At 40.9% G+C, this 17,502-nt stretch overlaps 1 protein-coding gene and 1 non-coding gene across 2 annotated transcripts; both read left to right on the top strand.

Annotated features, from left to right (window-relative positions):
* Positions 1-705: 705 nt before the first annotated feature.
* On the top strand, positions 706-809 carry LOC130952884 (small nucleolar RNA R71). The gene has a single exon (XR_009075059.1). It is a non-coding gene; the product is annotated as a small nucleolar RNA R71 (small nucleolar RNA).
* Positions 810-10,507: 9,698 nt separating this feature from the next.
* LOC130949842 (uncharacterized) lies at positions 10,508-11,035 on the top strand. The gene has a single exon (XM_057878457.1). It carries the CDS (start codon positions 10,508-10,510, stop codon positions 11,033-11,035), a length of 528 nt encoding a protein of 175 aa, XP_057734440.1.
* The last annotated feature ends 6,467 nt before the right edge of the window (positions 11,036-17,502 follow it).

The following is a 17,502-nucleotide window of genomic DNA, read 5'->3' as shown; positions in this document are numbered from 1 at the left end:
AGAATACTGGGAGGAGTTTCAATGACTTTCTTACTCAGTTGGCCCACTTGTGCCTCCAGATTTCTGATGGAGGATCTTGTTTCACTCATGAAACTGAAAGTGGCCTTTGACAGATCAGAGACTAAATTGGCTAAATTAGAAGTGTTTTGTTCATAATTCTCTGTCTGTTGCTGAGAAGATGATGGAAAAGGCTTGCTATTGCTCAGCCTATTGCGTCCACCATTGTTAAAGCCTTGTTGAGACTTTTGTTGATCCTTCCATGAGAAATTTGGATGATTTCTCCATGATGAATTATAGGTGTTTCCATAAGGTTCACCCATGTAATTTACCTCTGCTATTGCAGGGTTCTCAGGATCATAAGCTTCTTCAGAAGCTGCCTCTTTAGTACTGTTGGATGCATTTTGCCATCCATTCAGACTTTGAGAGATCATATTGACTTGCTGAGTCAACACTTTGTTCTGAGCCAATATGGTATTCAGAGCATCAATTTCAAGAACTTCCTTCCTCTGAGGTGTCCCATTATTCACGGAATTCCTCTCAGAAGTGTACATGAATTGGTTATTTGCAACCATGTCAATGAATTCTTGAGCATCTTCAGGCGTTTTCTTTAGGTGAATAGATCCACCTGCAGAATGGTCCAATGACATTTTCAAAAACTCAGATAGACCATAATAGAATATATCTAATATGGTCCATTCTGAAAACATGTCAGATGGACACCTTTTGGTCAACTGCTTGTATCTTTCCTAAGCTTCATAGAGGGATTCACCATCTTTTTGTTTAAAGGTCTGAACATCCACTCTAAGCTTGCTCAGCTTTTGAGGAGGAAATAATTTATCCAAGAAAGCCGTGACCAGCTTATCCCAGGAGTCCAAGCTATCCTTAGGTTGTGAATCCAACCATATTCTAGCTCTGTCTCTTACAGCAAAAGGGAAAAGCATGAGTCTGTAGACTTCAGGATCAACTCCATTCGTCTTAACAGTCTCATAAATCTGCAAAAACTCAGTTAAAAACTGGTAAGGATCTTCAGATGGAAGTCCATAAAACTTGCAGTTCTGTTGCATTAAAGCAACTAATTGAGGTTTAAGCTCAAAATTATTGGCTCCAATGGCAGGAATGGAGATGCTTCTTCCATCAAATTTGGATGTTGGTTTTGTGAAGTCACCAAGCATTCTCCTTGCATTATTGTTGTTGGGTTCGGCTGCCATCTCCTTCTCTTGTTCTAATATTTCTGAAAGGTTACCTTTAGATTGTTGTAATTTAGCTTCTCTTAGTTTTCTCTTCAGAGTTCTTTCAGGTTCGGGATCAATTTCAACAAGAGTGCTTTTTTCCTTGTTCCTGCTCATATGAAAGGGAAGAAAACAAGAAAAGAAGAGGAATCCTCTATGTCACAGTATAGAGATTCCTTTATGTTAGTAGAAGAAGAAAGGGGGGAAGAGTGAAGAAGAATGGGTTCGGATTTTTAGATGAAGAGAGGTGAAGAGAAGTGTTAGTAAATAAATAATTAAATAGAATAAGAAAAGAGAGGGAGAATTTCGAAAATAATTTTGAAAAAGAGGTTAGTATTTTCGAAAATTAAAGATAAGATAAGATTAAAATTAAAATTTAAAACAAAAAGAGTTTTTGAAAAAGAGATGAGATATTTTCGAAAATTAGAGAGGGAAAAGTAGTTAGGTGGTTTTGAAAAAGATAAGAAACAAACACAAAGTCAAAGAGTTAGTTGAAAAAGATATCAAATTTGAAAAGATAACAAAATAAGAAGTTAGATAAGATATTTTGAAATCAAATTTTTGAAAAAGATATAATTTTGAAAAGAAAGATATGATAAAAAGATAAGATAAGAAAATAAGATAGAAAAGGTGTGTTTGAAAAAGATTTAATTTTTAAATTTAAAATTACTTACTTCACTAACAAGAAACTACAAGATAAGATTCTAGAACTTTAAAGATTGAAACTTTCTTAACAAGAAAGTAACAAACTTCAAATTTTTGAATCAATCACATTAATTGTTAGTGAGTTTTCGAAAATTTGATATAAAGATTTTGAAAAAATTTTGAAAAATATTTTTGAAATTTTCAAAAAATAGAGAAAAAAATGAAAAAGATATAATTTTTGAAAAAGATTTTGAAAAGATAAGATTTTTAAAATTGAAAATTTGACTTGACTTGTAAGAAACAACTAATTTTGAAAATTTTTTACTAAGTCAACTCAAATTTTCGAAAATTATGAGAAAAATAAGGAAAAGATATTTTTTGATTTTTTGAATATTTTAATTATGAGAGAGAAAAACACAATTATGACCCAAAACATAAAAATTTTGGATCAAAACACATGATGCATGCAAGAACACTATGAATGTCAAGATGAACACCAAGAACACTTTGAAGATCATGATGAACATCAAGAACATATTTTTGAAAAATTTTTAATGCAAAGAAAACATGCAAGACACCAAACTTAGAAATCTTTGATGCATGGACTCTAACAAACGAAAAATGCATATGAAAAACAACAAACAACACAAAGCAAGAAAACATCAAGATCAAACAAGAAGACTTGTCAAGAACAACTTGAAGATCATGAAGACAACCATGAATGCATGAATTTTTGAAAAATGCAAGAAAAAATTTTTAAAGCATGCAATTGACACTAAACTTAAAAATTGACTCAATACTCAAACAAGAAACACAAAATATTTTTGGTTTTTATGATTTTATGAATTTTTTTGTATTTTTATTATTTTTTTTTCAAAAATATTTTTGGAAAAACGAAAAAGAAAAGAAAATTTTGAAAAAGATTTTTGAAAAATTTTGAAAAGAAAATTACCTAATCTGAGCAACAAGATGAACCGTCAATTGTTCATACTCGAACAATCCCCGGCAACGGCGCCAAAAACTTGGTGGACGAAATTGTGATCCATTCTCTTTATACTTGAATGAGATTTATTTTACGATAATGGCCCTTTGCTATGTGTGGACACAACTCCGTTCAACTAACCAGCAAGTGTACTGGGTCGTCCAAGTAATAAACCTTACATGAGTAAGGGTCGATCCCACAGAGATTGTTGGTATGAAGCAATCTATGGTCATTTTGTAAATCTCAGTCAGGTGGATTATAATTGATTATGGATTTCGAATAATAATAAATAATAAACGTAAAATCAAGATAAAGTTACTCATGTATTTCCATGGTGGGAATTTCAGATAGGTGTATGGAGATGTTGTGCTCCTCTTGAATTTCTGCTTTCCTACTTCTTCCTTCTTCCTTCTCATCACTCCTTTCCATGGCAAGCTGTATGTAGGGCATCACCGTTGTCAATGGCTACATCCCATCCTCTCAGTGAAAAAGGTCCAAATGCTCTGTCATAGCACGGCTAATCATCTTTCGGTTCTCAATCCGGTTGGAATAGAATCCCTTGATTCTTTTGCGTCTGTCACTAACGCCCAACTTTCAGGAGTTTGAAGCTCGTCACAGTCATTCAATCCCGGAATCCTACTCGGAATACCACAGACAAGGTTAGACTTTCCGGATTCCCATGAATGCCGCCATCAATCTAGCTTATACCACGAAGATTCTGTTTAAGGAATCCAAGAGATATGCGCCCGGCCTAAGGTAGAACGGAAGTGGTTGTTAATCACGTGCATTCATAGGTGAGAATGATGATGAGTGTCACGGATCATCACATTCATCAAGTTGAAGTGCAACAAATATCTTAGAATAGGAATAAAGAGAATTGAATAGGAAATAATAGTAATTGCATTGAAACTTGAGGTACAGCAGAGCTTCACACCCTTAATCTATGGTGTGTAGAAACTCCACCGTTGAAAATACATAAGTGAAAGGTTCAGGCATGGCCGAATGGCCAGCCCCCAAAACGTGATCAGTAGCCTCCTAAGATGAAGAATAAAATAAAACTGAGACTAAAGATATGATCAAAGGACTAGGCGTCCAAAGATGTCTAATACAATAGTAGACTATCCTATTTATACTAGACTAGCTACTAGGGTTTACAGGAGTAAGTAATTAATGCATAAATCCACTTCCGGGACCCACTTGGTGTATGTTTGGGCTGAGCTTGATCTATCCACGAGCTGAGGCTTCTTTTGGAGTTGAACGCCAAGTTGTAACGTGTTTTGGGCGTTCAACTCCGGGTCGTGACGTGTTTCTGGCGTTTTACTCCAGACAGCAACATGGAACTGGCGTTGAGCGCCAGTTTACATCTTCAATTACCAAATAAATTATAGACTATTATATATTGCTGGAAAGCTCTAGATGTCTATTTTCCAACGTCGTTGAGAGCACGCCATTTGAAGTTCTGAAGCTCCAGAAAATCCATTTTGAGTGCACGGAGGTCAGATTCCAACAGCATCAGCAGTCCTTTGTCAGCCTCCTTCTCAGAGTTTTGCTCAAGTCCCTCAATTTTAGCCAGAAATTACCTGAAATCACAGAAAAACACACAAACTCATAGTAAAGTCCAGAAATGTGAATTTAACATAAAAACTAATGAAAACATCCCTAAAAGTAGCTTGAACTTACTAAAAACTACCTAAAAACAATGCCAAAAAGTGTATAAATTATCCGCTCATCAGTGAGATCCATTGCAATTCTCAATTTACTTTGTTCATGTTATAGATCTTCTTCTCCAATCTCAATTAGTGTTTGTAATTGCTCAATTCTCATAGAACCTAGATTCAACTTTGTAGTTTTGGATTTTATCAATTTCTTGAGAAGTTCATTTCCATTGTTGTTCTTTGTTAATTGTTGTTAGTTTCTTGTGTTGAAGCACTTTCAATTCTACTTTCTTCTCATTTTTTTACTATGCCTTTCATCCTTGCTCATCAATTGTTTGATAAAATGCCAACACTAGTTATGGAGTAAAAGTTTCTTACTTGGCATAGGGTTTGGGCCATTAGAAAGAGTTGAATAGTTTATGTCAATTGTTGATTTGGAATTAGAAATTGCTAATTGACTTGGAGTGCACTAAAGCTAGATTTCCCTAAGGTAAAACTAGGACTTGTGACTCAATTTAGTTACCCTCATTTGACTTTCCTCTATACCTAGGGGTTAACTAAATGAAGCAAGGCCTAATTATGGTCATCATTGACGGAACTATAAGGATAGAATTTCTAATGCCAACCCTAGGCCAAGCCTTCTAAAGATTGATTGTTTGTCATCTATTTTACTAAACCTTCAAAGAATCATAACAAGGCTTCCTAACCAATAAGATGCATTCTCTAGCAATTCCAAGGGAGGATGACTCGGGAGACTAGTACTCTCGGTTATAGATTGTAGGATTGTTTGATGCGAAGTTTGAATGTCGATTAGACTATACTCACGATTATATCCATTATTGAATTCTATATCAGCATGATAAATTTTGTTTATCAAAATGGCGCCGTTGCCGAGAAATTTGCTTAGTGTGCCATGTTATTGCTTAGAGTAATTATGTGTATATGCATATAGTTGCATTTCATTGTGATTCTTTGTTCAAGTGACTAACCCCTCATCGTTACCATGAATTTTACTTCTCCTTCATTGCATGACGCGTTCACAACCGAATCCGAGCTTAGTCCCCTTTGATCCGGAAATAGAACGAACTTTGCTTCATATTAGACAAGCTCGGAAGCGGTTAAAATTTGGAAAAGGTGAAAAGGTTTTCACCACCTCAACCACCTTACTACAAGTGATCATTGAACCGTCACTCAAAGAAGGCAATAATCATTCTCCCATCAATATCACTAACAACTCTTCTTTTGTTTTAGGTACTAACGCCATGGATGCTCCGAGGAGAGTTACTATCAAGGAAGTGGGTGCACCGGATTATGTCCTTCAACCCCTTCATGTAACTCACCCCAACTTGAATGCAAACTTTGAACTCAAGACCGCTTTGATTAACCTCCTACCTAAGTTCCATGGGCTTCCCGCACAAGACCCTATTCGACATCTCAAAGACTTTCATTGTATATGCTCAACAACTAGACGGGAGGGATCCGATGAGGTTGCTATATGGTTGTTTGCTTTCCCTTTCTCTCTTGAGGACAAGGCTAAAGAATGGTTCTACACTCTATCTAGTGAAGTCACCTCCGATTGGGACTTGCTTAGAAGAGGATTCTTGGATGAATTCTTGCCCCCGGAGAAGATGGATAGGCTAAGGAAGGAAATGTCTTGTATTGTACAAGGTGAAACGGAACCACTATACGAGTATTGGGAACGGTTTCGTAAGCTACTAGACGCATGTCCTAATCACAGGCTTGACACTCAAGTATTGCTTGGATACATATGCCAAGGGATGCGAGAACAAGATAGAACTCTCTTGGACACCTCTAGCAATGGTTCTTTGTCTAAATATAAAACAGCGGAGGAGGCATGGCAACTTATCATTGACTTAGCCGAATCCAATCAACATATGAGACGAAGAGTCAACCGCCCAAAAACCGTGAATGAGGTATCAACTAGTAGCGAAACCACCGCTCTAACAAAATCCTTGAGCGAAATGACATCCATCTTGAGGCAACTCCAATTGAGCCAACACCAACCACAACAACCTCAACCATACCAACAACACCCTCCACCCCCTCAACAATACAATCAACAATTGGTCCCTCACAAAGTGTGTGGCATTTGTTCTTGCTATTCCCACTACACGAATGAGTGCCCAAGCCTTCAAGAAGACAACACTTTGGCGGCTACCCATAATTTCTATGACCGCCCAAATCAAGGGTACTACCAAGGCGGTAATCCTAACCAAGGGCACCCTTATCAAGGAGGAAGCTACAATCAAGGGAGTGGGAATCACAATCAAAATTGGAGGGACAATCATCAACAAGGGAATAGGGACAACAACAACAATGGAGGAGGTCAAAGATGGAACAACAACTCACAAAACCGGCCACCATTCAACCAACAAAATCCACCATACAACCAACAACATCAACCATACAACCAACAAAACCCACAAAGAAACTACCAAACATACCAACCACCATATCAAAGACCATCACCCAACCAATCACAAGCTCCTCAACTCACATATCCATTAGCCCCCTCTAACCAAGATGATACACTCCGGACCATCATCCAAGGCCAAAAGGAACTACAAAACACACTTGCTTCCGGTCTCACCGGCCTCACCTCTACACTACAAGCTCTTCTTGCACGCATGGATACACCATCAAATCCCACTCCTCAACCCCCAATCCAAAGCGTCATTCCCTCTCAACCTCAACCCAATCCTAAGGGGGGCATGAATGCCATCACCCTAAGATCCGGAACACAATTAAAAGAGAAGGGATCAAAGGATTCAAATCCCATCACAATCGCTCAAGAGGAGGAGAGAATAGATATAGAAGAGGTAGTGGAAGAGGAGACACCACAAGTCATAGTTGAGGATGAAACTCAACCAACAAAAGAGACCCCCAAGACTAAGAAAACCTTGGAAGAAGAAATTGCTCAACCACTCCCATTTCCAACACTTGCAAAGAAAGCTAGGAAGCGCGTAGAACTCGTCCCCAAAATGGTAGAAATGTTCAAGAAAGTTGAGGTAACCATCCCCCTCTTTAATGCTATCCATCAAGTTCCTAGATATGCAAAATTCCTTAAAGATCTATGCATGAACAAGGATAGAATTCTTGAATTGGAAACCATCCCATTGGGGAGTTCTATTTCCGCTTTAATGGGAGCATTGCCCGAGAAGTGTGATGTTCCGGGCCCTTGTATGGTCACTTGCATCGTCAATGGAGTTCAATTCATAGATTGTATGTGTGACCTCGGAGCATGTGTTAGCATCATGCCTCTCTCCGTCTACCGTGTATTGAAGTTACCACCACTAAAAAGGTCGACGGCAAGATTTGTCCTAGCGGATAAAAGCATAATAACCGTGACGGGTGTTGCGGAAGATGTATTGGTGAATATCAAAGGGTTGGTGTTTCCGATTGACTTCTATGTCCTTGAAATGCCATCAAGCGAAACCAAGAGAGCATCATCCATCCTACTCGGAAGACCATTTTTGAGAACTTCTAGATTTAAGTTAGATGCCTACTCGGGAACCTACTCATTTGAGATAGATGGGAGAGTCGTAAGTTTTAGCCTAGAAGAAGCAATGAAGCATCCACTGGAGAATCACTCTCTATTCCGGTGTGACCCAATTGACAACATTGTTGCCGAAGTGCACCTTGCAAAGTTAGATGAGAAGTACATGATTGAAGAAGCAAATGAAGATCCAAGCAAATTAAACACCACACACCATACAAACCATCCGGAAACTCAAACTTCAAATAATGACAAAAAGATGGAATTGAAGCCACTACCACCCCACCTAAAGTACTCATATCATGATGAAGCCCAAAAGCTCCCCGTGATAATCGCAAAAGAGCTAACTCCTCAACAAGAAGAAAAGTTGCTAGATGTCTTGAGGAAAAATAAAAGGGCAATCGGGTGGAGTTTGGCGGATCTAGTGGGAATAAGTCCCCAAGTATGCGAGCACCGCATATTTCTTGAAGAAGAAGCAAGACCGGTCCGACAACCTCAAAGGAGACTTAATCCAACCATTCTTGAGGTTGTGAAAAAAGAGGTCACTCGGCTACTTGAAGCGGACATCATCTATCCTATCTCGGATAGCGAGTGGGTAAGCCCGGTCCAAGTGGTGCCAAAGAAATCCGGGGTGACCACAATCAAAAATGAAAGCGGTGAACTCATAGCAACGAGAGTGCAAAACTCTTGGAGAGTATGCATAGACTACCGAAGGTTGAATGCGGCCACAAGAAAAGATCACTTCCCACTACCGTTCATTGATCAAATGTTTGATCGACTAGCCGGTAAATCATATTATTGCTTTCTTGATGGTTACTCCGGATACTTCCAAATACACATTGCTCTAGAGGACCAAGAAAAAACCACATTTACTTGCCCTTTTGGAACGTATGCTTACAAGCGTATGCCATTTGGCCTATGCAACGCACCGGCAACGTTTCAAAGATGCATGATGAGCTTATTTGCGGACTTTCTAGAACAATGTATGGAAGTTTTCATGGACGACTTTAGTGTGTACGGTGATTCATTTGATCATTGCTTAGGTAACCTTGAAAAAGTCTTAGAGAGATGCACCAAAACAAACCTTGTCTTAAATTTTGAAAAATGTCATTTCATGGTCAAACAAGGCATTGTTTTGGGACACATAGTTTCAAAAGAAGGCATCTCCGTAGATCCGGCAAAAATAAATGTCATATCTAGTTTACCTTACCCCTCCTCCGAGAGGGAAGTCTGCTCTTTTCTTGGACATGCAGGATTCTACCGGAGATTCATCAAAGACTTTAGCAAGGTGGCCTTACCTCTCTCTCGACTACTACAAAAGGACACTGAATTTGAGCTGAGCAAAGAATGTATGGAAGCATATGACAAACTTAAAGTGGCATTGACACAAGCTCCTATTGTGCGAGGACCGAATTGGACTCAACCATTTGAAATCATGTGTGATGCTTCGAATTATGCGATAGGAGCCGCGTTAGCACAACGCGAGGGTAAGATTCCCTATGTCATAGCGTATGCTTCCAAAACACTAGACGGAGCCCAATCCAACTACACTACCACCGAAAAGGAACTCCTAGCTATTGTTTTTGCTTTGGACAAGTTCCGAGCCTATCTTCTTGGTTCCAAGGTAGTAGTGTACTCGGATCACGCGGCATTAAAGTATTTGTTGGCCAAAAAGGAATCAAAACCGAGATTAATTCGTTGGGTGCTTTTGTTACAAGAATTTGACTTGGAGATCAAGGATAGGAGTGGTTCCCAAAACTTAGTGGCGGACCATCTAAGTCGCCTCGAACACACAAAAGGCGACACCACTCCTATCAATGACTCCTTTCCTCTAAATGGTTTGCACGCAATCTCGGAAGTAGTTCCTTGGTATGCCCCAATAGCAAACTACTTGGTTTCACGCACCCTCCCTCCCAACTTCAACAAGCATCAAAAGGATAAGCTGAAAAGCGAATCCAAATACTATGTTTGGGATGATCCCTATTTGTGGAGGTGTGGAGCGGACCAAATAGTGTGACGGTGCATACCTCAAATCGAATTCCAAGCAATCTTGGACGCTTGCCATTCTTCCGAAGGAGGTGGCCACTACGGCCCCCAAAGAACGGCAAGAAAGATCCTTGATTGCGGATTTTGGTGGCCAACCCTTCTCAAAGATTCTTCCCTCTATTGCAAATCTTGTCCCCAATGCATTCGGTTTGGAAATATTTCTAAGAAGGACAAAATCCCCCAAAAAAATATGCTTTTTTGTGAAATCTTTGATGTATGGGGAATCGACTTCATGGGACCATTTCCAAATTCCAATGGCTTTCTCTACATTTTGTTAGCCATCGATTATGTGTCAAAATGGGTGGAGGCAATCCCCACCCGGACGGATGATGCTCATGTTGTTTATTCTTTTGTGAGGAACAATATCATTTGTCGTTTTGGCTCCCCAAGAGCAATCATAAGTGACCAAGGATCCCACTTTTGCAACAAAAAAATGGACGGCCTCATGAGGAAGTATGGCATCACACACAAAGTCGCCATGGCCTACCACCCTCAGACAAACGGCCAAGCTGAGGTTTCTAACCGGGAAATTAAACATGTGTTGGAAAGGATTGTGAAGCCGAATAGGAAGAATTGGAGCGCTAAACTCTCCGATGCACTTTGGGCATATCGAACGGCTTACAAAACACCCATTGGCATGAGCCCTTTTAGACTTGTATATGGCAAAGCATGCCATTTACCGGTAGAAATCGAACACAAAGCTTATTGGGCCATAAAGGAATGCAATCTATGTTTGGGTGGAGCCGGAGTAGAGAGAAAGCTTCAATTGGCGGAATTGGAATGCTTGAGATTAGAAGCCTATGACAATTCTAGGCTCTACAAGGAAAAGATGAAAGCCATTCATGATAAGAACATTAAGAGAAGGGAATTTAGACCTGGTGAACTAGTCCTCCTTTACAACTCAAGGTTGAGATTACTACCCGGAAGCTTAGATCAAGATGGGATGGACCCTACCAAGTAGAGAAAGTAGAACCCTATGGGGTCTACCACTTGTGCCACCCATCAAGTCCAGAAAGAACTCCAAGGAATTTGAAGTGTTCCTCTTGAGGGATGCTTCTCTTGAACAAGAACTTTGAGCTAGAGAAAGTCCAACTTAAGGACGGTAAACAAAAGTGCTAGGTAGGAGACACCCCACCATGGTAAGATCTACCCTTTGTACATAGCCATTGAATTCTTCTTTGATTGATACTTGCTCAATGCTTGACTTCATGTTTGGCAACTAGGTATTTGATGAAGTTGTAGCTAGGTTTGTTTCAAATTTTGTTTCATTTGTTGAGTTCATTTGATACCTCATCATGTTGAATCATCCTTCTATAGTGCTTAAGTAGCTGTTTGGAGGGTTGGAATGCTGGAAGTGGTGCAAGAACACGAAAATTTTTGAAAAAAGCACCCTTCCACGTGTGCGCGCACCTGGCGTGTACGCGCCCATGAAGCATTTTCGACCATCCCCGCGAACGTGGATTGCAGCAATTACCCCTCCATACATCTTCCAGAAAGTTATGCCCACATTACGCCAGCACCATGCCTAAGGCACAAGCCAATCACGCGTGCGCGCACACGGCGCGTACGCACTCTTTGTCAAGACCGCGTGCGCTAGCGCGCCAATCGCCCCTATGCACTCCTAGTACATTGTCCAGAGAGTTGGGCCAATCTCATGCCTGCACTAAGCCCCCAGCCTACCACCTTTGCCGCGTGCGCACACCTGGCGCCGACACGCCCATATGCTCACACCACGAGGGACGCGCCCGCGCCCATGCCGCGCACGCGTCCCTTGTCCTGCACCAACCTCTAGGCCACTCCTCAGAGAGTTAAGCCAACCCCAGGCCCATCTCATGCCTGAGGCATAATCGCATTGCCGCGTGCGCGCACCTGCCGCGCGCGCGCCAACATCCCTGCAGCCAACTTCTGGTACTTCTTCCAGAGAGTTGTGCCGCCTCTGAGCCATCGTCGTGCTACCAGCACAAACACATGGGCGCCTGCGCGCAAAGTGCGCGCACGCACCACTACCCCATCCCGCTCTCCTGCGCGGGCGCGTACCGTGCGCGCACGCGTGGGTGACCGACGTAAACATAACAGGGTAGCACACTTGCTCCTTTCATTCTTCTCCTCCCTTTTTCTTCTTGCCCCCTCTACTACCCATTACCATCTCTCATCCCAAACAACCACCATCACCTCCGGCGACCACCCACCCCCGGTGGTCCCTACATTGCTCCCTCCATTCTCCATCATTCCACTCTACAACTTCCTCTCCCATACCCCTTTTCCATCTCTCTCAAGGTACTATACTAGGCTTCCCTCTTGCTCTACTTCTCTCTTTTGCTTCTTAGTTAGTTAATTTCCTTCTCTTTTAGTTAGTTTTTTTTTCTTTTCTTCTCCCTCTTTTGAGCCACTCACTTCTTTGGGGTGTTTTTGTTCTTTTTTCAATTAACTCTTCATAGGCATTTGGGTCATAACTTCTTTTGCATTGGTAGATGAGATGTGTTGCATGATTTTCTTACAACCACTGTGCATTGTAGTGATTAATATTGGTTTGTGGAATGTTACATTGCTTCCCCCTCATCTATTTGCATACTATAAAAAGGATGCACGCCAAGTGTTTGAGGAAAGGCATACATGATTTTTTTGAGCTCATTGTGACCCATTGCCTTTTAACTAGTCACTTTTGGGTGCACCCTCACATTCTCCAATCCACCCACTCACCTTTTCATAAATTGCTTCCCACTTTTGGTATTTGAGGGTGTATGCTTCTCATGCCTCTTACTTGCATGCTTAAACCGCCGCTGTACCACATGCCAGTGATTTGCCTGGCTTACCAAATGTTATCTTAGTTACATGTTGCAGCTGTCATGTAATAAGGATACCCATATTCTTACGGCACAATTTTTCATTTGTATAATCCCATTTCATTCCGTTTCTTTGGGTTTGATGTTATCTCCCTTTTTACTATCGCAGGATGGTCATCAAAAAGAACAAAGGGAAAGCCCCGAAGAAGCCAGCTTCCAATAGAGCGCGCCAAGAACCAACGGCCAAGCCACTCCTAAAGAAGGCTAAGGGCCCCGTTGATGTTTTAGAAAAGGACAACCCTCCAAAGGATTCAAACAAGTTCCCTAACCGCTATTGCGAACTTGTTTACTCAAGGATGATTGAGAGGAATTATCACCCGGAGCCGCTTCTAGTCCTACCGGCCCACCTCACTCCGATAGTGATGCCACACATTGACCGGAGGCAATGGAGGTTCCTCTTGCGGCAACCAAAGGAGGCCAATTTATCATGGGTGGTGGAGTTTTACTCCAACTACCACTCAACCCTTCTCACATCAATCTTTGTGCGCTGGAAGCAAGTGTCAGTCACAGTGGAAGCCATCCGAGGAGTCCTTAAGATTGGGCCATTAGCGGATGGATATGACGCCTATCAAGAAGTCTTGTCAGCATGCGACGAACGTGAGTTCGACTGGAGCGCGGTCCTCTACGTAATTGCCTTGCTCGAAGCATGTTGGATTAGGGGGACCATAAAGCAAAGACCAAAGGGTTTAGATGCACGCTTCCTCACTCAAGAAGCCGCGGCATGGGCCCAAATTCTAGCTCACTACGTGCTCCCGAGCACCCATGGGTCATCCATTACCGCCGAGCTTGCCTTATTGATATGGTGCATCTTAACCGAGAAACCGGTCAACATTTCGCATGCCATTCGCCAATCCATGGGGCGCATTCATGCAAAAGGAAACTTACCCTTCCCCGCCATGGTGACCGAATTAGTAGCGACAACCGGCGTCCACCGAGAGGCTAAGGATAGGAGGACTTCTATCCCGGTTGAGGGCGATGTTATTCCAACCAAGAGGTGCCTCAAGCCTCCGGAAGTCACCAAGGACCTTGGACTAACCACCCCAACTCGCAACACCACTACCTCATCCGCACCATAAAAATCAGCCACCCAACGCCTTGAAGACCTTCACAAGAAGTTGGACCGTTATGAGAGGCGTAACCAGCGCCGATATGCTCACGTGAAGAGGCTTCTAAGCATTGTCACCCCACCTATGGAGGAACCAGATATCTCCACATCCACCGTGACTTTAAGCGAAAATAGCGATGACAATGGAGATGAGGGACACTCGGGACTCGGCCACCCATTCCGCATCACCTATAGCACGGAGGACCGTGCTAAGTTTTAAGTGTGGGGAGGTCGGCTGACCGATCTCCATAGGTAACACCCGAATAAATTCTTTCTTTGAACTCATTTGTAGTCAGGATAGGTTGCATGATTAGGTTTTCTTCAACATCATTTGCATGATAAGTTTACTTGGTTGGAACAATGAAACTCTCTCTTAGGAAACTAATACTTTGGGGCAACCTTGACATTGCCAATTTTTGCCAAACTTGCTTGAAGAATTGTATTTTGGAACATGGATTTTGAGTTAAGAACACAAGCTAGTGAGCTTTGAGCCTTGTTTTGTGGCTACATCTTATAGTCACTTATTCTCCTTCTTGTGTGCAATTGTTTCCTCTCTATGAGTGTGATCCTTGCTTTGTTTGAGTCTATATGTCCATTATTCCTTGTATTCATGCATTTATATGATTGACGCCATCACTTCATTAGCCCACTTACCAAATAGCCTTACCTTTTATCTTCCATTGTTAGCCAAATTTGAGCCTACGCTTAACCCACTTGTTCTTAATTTAGCACATTACAAGCTTTAAAGCGGAAAATAATAAATGTCCTTAATTTGGATCTTTGATTGGCTTAGGCTAATGTGTGTGAGTATCATTCAAGTGTGGGAATCTTGGGACATTGGGGGAATAAATTGGTAGTTTTATATTGTCATTGAAAATATTGGGAATTGGGTACATACTCATGTATTGATCAAATGTAAAATATTATGCATTGATGTTCTCGTATATAGAAAGAAAAGAATGAGAAAAAGAAAAGAAAAAAAATAGAAAAAAAAAGAAAAAAAAAGAGAAAGAAATAAAAGGGGGACAAAATGCCCCAAAGTAAAGTCCAATAAGGGTCAATGCATAAGTGTTGTGAAATGAAAAGGAAATACATGAGTATGTGAAAAAGTGAAAAATGGGTAGTTAGGTTAGAACTTAACTGTATAGGATATCATAGGTTAGGTGGGAGCTCAAGTTTATCAAAGATCCAAATTTCAAGCTCACTTAGCCAAATATGCATCCTACCTTGACCCTAGCCCCATTACAACCTAAAGACAAGACCTCATGATATTTGTACACATGCATGGAATGAATGTTGATTGTTAGATGGAAAACAAATCTTGGAGAGCATGATTAGGAGGAAATTGAGAGAATCAACCCTAGACACTTGAGCGAATAGAGTGTAAACACTTCCAGTGAGGGTTCGAAGGCTCTAATTCATGATTCCCGGCTCTCACGAGCATTCTTCATGCAAAGTTGCGTATATTGCACTTGATGCCTGAAAAATTGGTAAGTTCCATATGTTGGCCACTATCGTACCCTATATGCTTGCATGTATCTTAGGAAGGTTGATTTGTTCCTAACCAAGTAGATAGTAGCACTAGTCATAGTTGCATTCATGTAAGTAGGCTGCATCTCATGAGTCTTATACCTTTATGATCCTTCGGTCTTTGGCGTTTCTTTTGCATTTCTCTAAGCATGAGGACATGCTAGAATCTAAGTATGGGGAGGTTGATAAACCTCATTTTGAGGGTTTCTCTTGTATTAATTTCAGGGGTTTTATCAATGATTCCACACGCTTTTCATATGAAAATAAAAGACTTTGTGTTCCTTTCCTAATTTTTGCCTCATGGATGAAAACATGCTTATTTTGCACTAAATTAGATACATTTCTAATTTTCTCTTGGTGCCATGCGATGCCGTGACCTGTGTGTTAAGTGGTTTCAGAATATAGGGCAGGGATGAACCGGAAGAGAGAAGGAGAATGGGCACAAAGGAGAGGAGCATGAGAAATTGAGCTTTGGGAACTCCAGCAAGGGCGCGTGCGCGTACTTGGCGCGCCCGCGTGGATTGCGCAGCTAGAAGTCAAAGGCAGAAGCCAAGCCGCGAGCCGGCATGTGTAGCGGCTAAGCCATAATCTCCATGGGCGCGCACGCGTACGTTGCGCCTCCGCTCGCATTGCAAGATGCCCCAGTGGCGCGCACGCGTGCGCGCCGATGCTCGAATATGATTTTTTTTTAAGAGTCACGTGACCTGGGCATGGAGACAGTTGGAGATCTCATCTTGGGGAAGTGCTTTGGGGGGAAGAGCTTAAAAAGACCAGGGGTTGAAGGGTTAAGGGACTTTTTGCTCATTTTAGATTGTTCTAGATTTTTTTGCTATTGGTAGTTACACTCTTGGGTAGAGAGAGAGATAGATTCCAAGCTCTCATTAGGCTTCATCTTCTTCACTAATGAATTCTCAATCACTCTTTGGTGAGATCCATTGCAATTCTCAATTTACTTTGTTCATGTTATAGATCTTCTTCTCCAATCTCAATTAGTGTTTGTAATTGCTCAATTCTCATAGAACCTAGATTCAACTTTGTAGTTTTGGATTTTATCAATTTCTTGAGAAGTTCATTTCCATTGTTGTTCTTTGTTAATTGTTGTTAGTTTCTTGTGTTGAAGCACTTTCAATTCTACTTTCTTCTCATTTTTTTTACTATGCCTTTCATCCTTGCTCATCAATTGTTTGATAAAATGCCAACACTAGTTATGGAGTAAAAGTTTCTTACTTGGCATAGGGTTTGGGCCATTAGAAAGAGTTGAATAGTTTATGTCAATTGTTGATTTGGAATTAGAAATTGCTAATTGACTTGGAGTGCACTAAAGCTAGATTTCCCTAAGGTAAAACTAGGACTTGTGACTCAAGTTAGTTACTCTCATTTGACTTTCCTCTATACCTAGGGGTTAACTAAATGAAGCAAGGCCTAATTGTGGTCATCATTGACGGAACTATAAGGATAGAATTTCTAATGCCAACCCTAGGCCAAGCCTTCTAAAGATTGATTGTTTGTCATCTATTTTGCTAAACCTTCAAAGAATCATAACAAGGCTTCCTAACCAATAAGATGCATTCTCTAGCAATTCCAAGGGAGGACGACTCGGGAGACTAGTACTCTCGGTTATAGATTGTAGGATTGTTTGATGTGAAGTTTGAATGTCGATTAGACTATACTCACGATTATATCCATTATTGAATTCTATATCGGCATGATAAATTTCGTTTATCAATGCCTAAACTATTCAGAAGTGAATAGCCACTAGCGCCGCTCATCTAATTGAAAATGAGCTTCATTTAATAACTCTGAGATTTATTGTATCCTTCTCTTCTTTTTAATCCTACTTTGTTTTTGGTTGCTTGGGGACAAGCAACATTTTAAGTTTGGTGTTCTGATGAGCGAATATTTTATACGCATTTTAGCATCATTTTCATATAGTTTTTGTTATGTTTTGTT

The sequence above is a fragment of the Arachis stenosperma genome, chromosome 9, assembly GCF_014773155.1.
Source record: "Arachis stenosperma cultivar V10309 chromosome 9, arast.V10309.gnm1.PFL2, whole genome shotgun sequence".
Taxonomy (NCBI): domain Eukaryota; kingdom Viridiplantae; phylum Streptophyta; class Magnoliopsida; order Fabales; family Fabaceae; genus Arachis; species Arachis stenosperma.
The sequence above is the reverse complement of the archived record's forward strand: the minus strand, read 5'-3'. Positions and strand labels throughout refer to the sequence as shown.

Bases quoted from the DNA above. Each gene is read 5' to 3' on its own strand.
- LOC130949842 (XM_057878457.1), top strand. From the start codon at position 10,508: ATGGACGGCCTCATGAGGAAGTATGGCATCACACACAAAGTCGCCATG.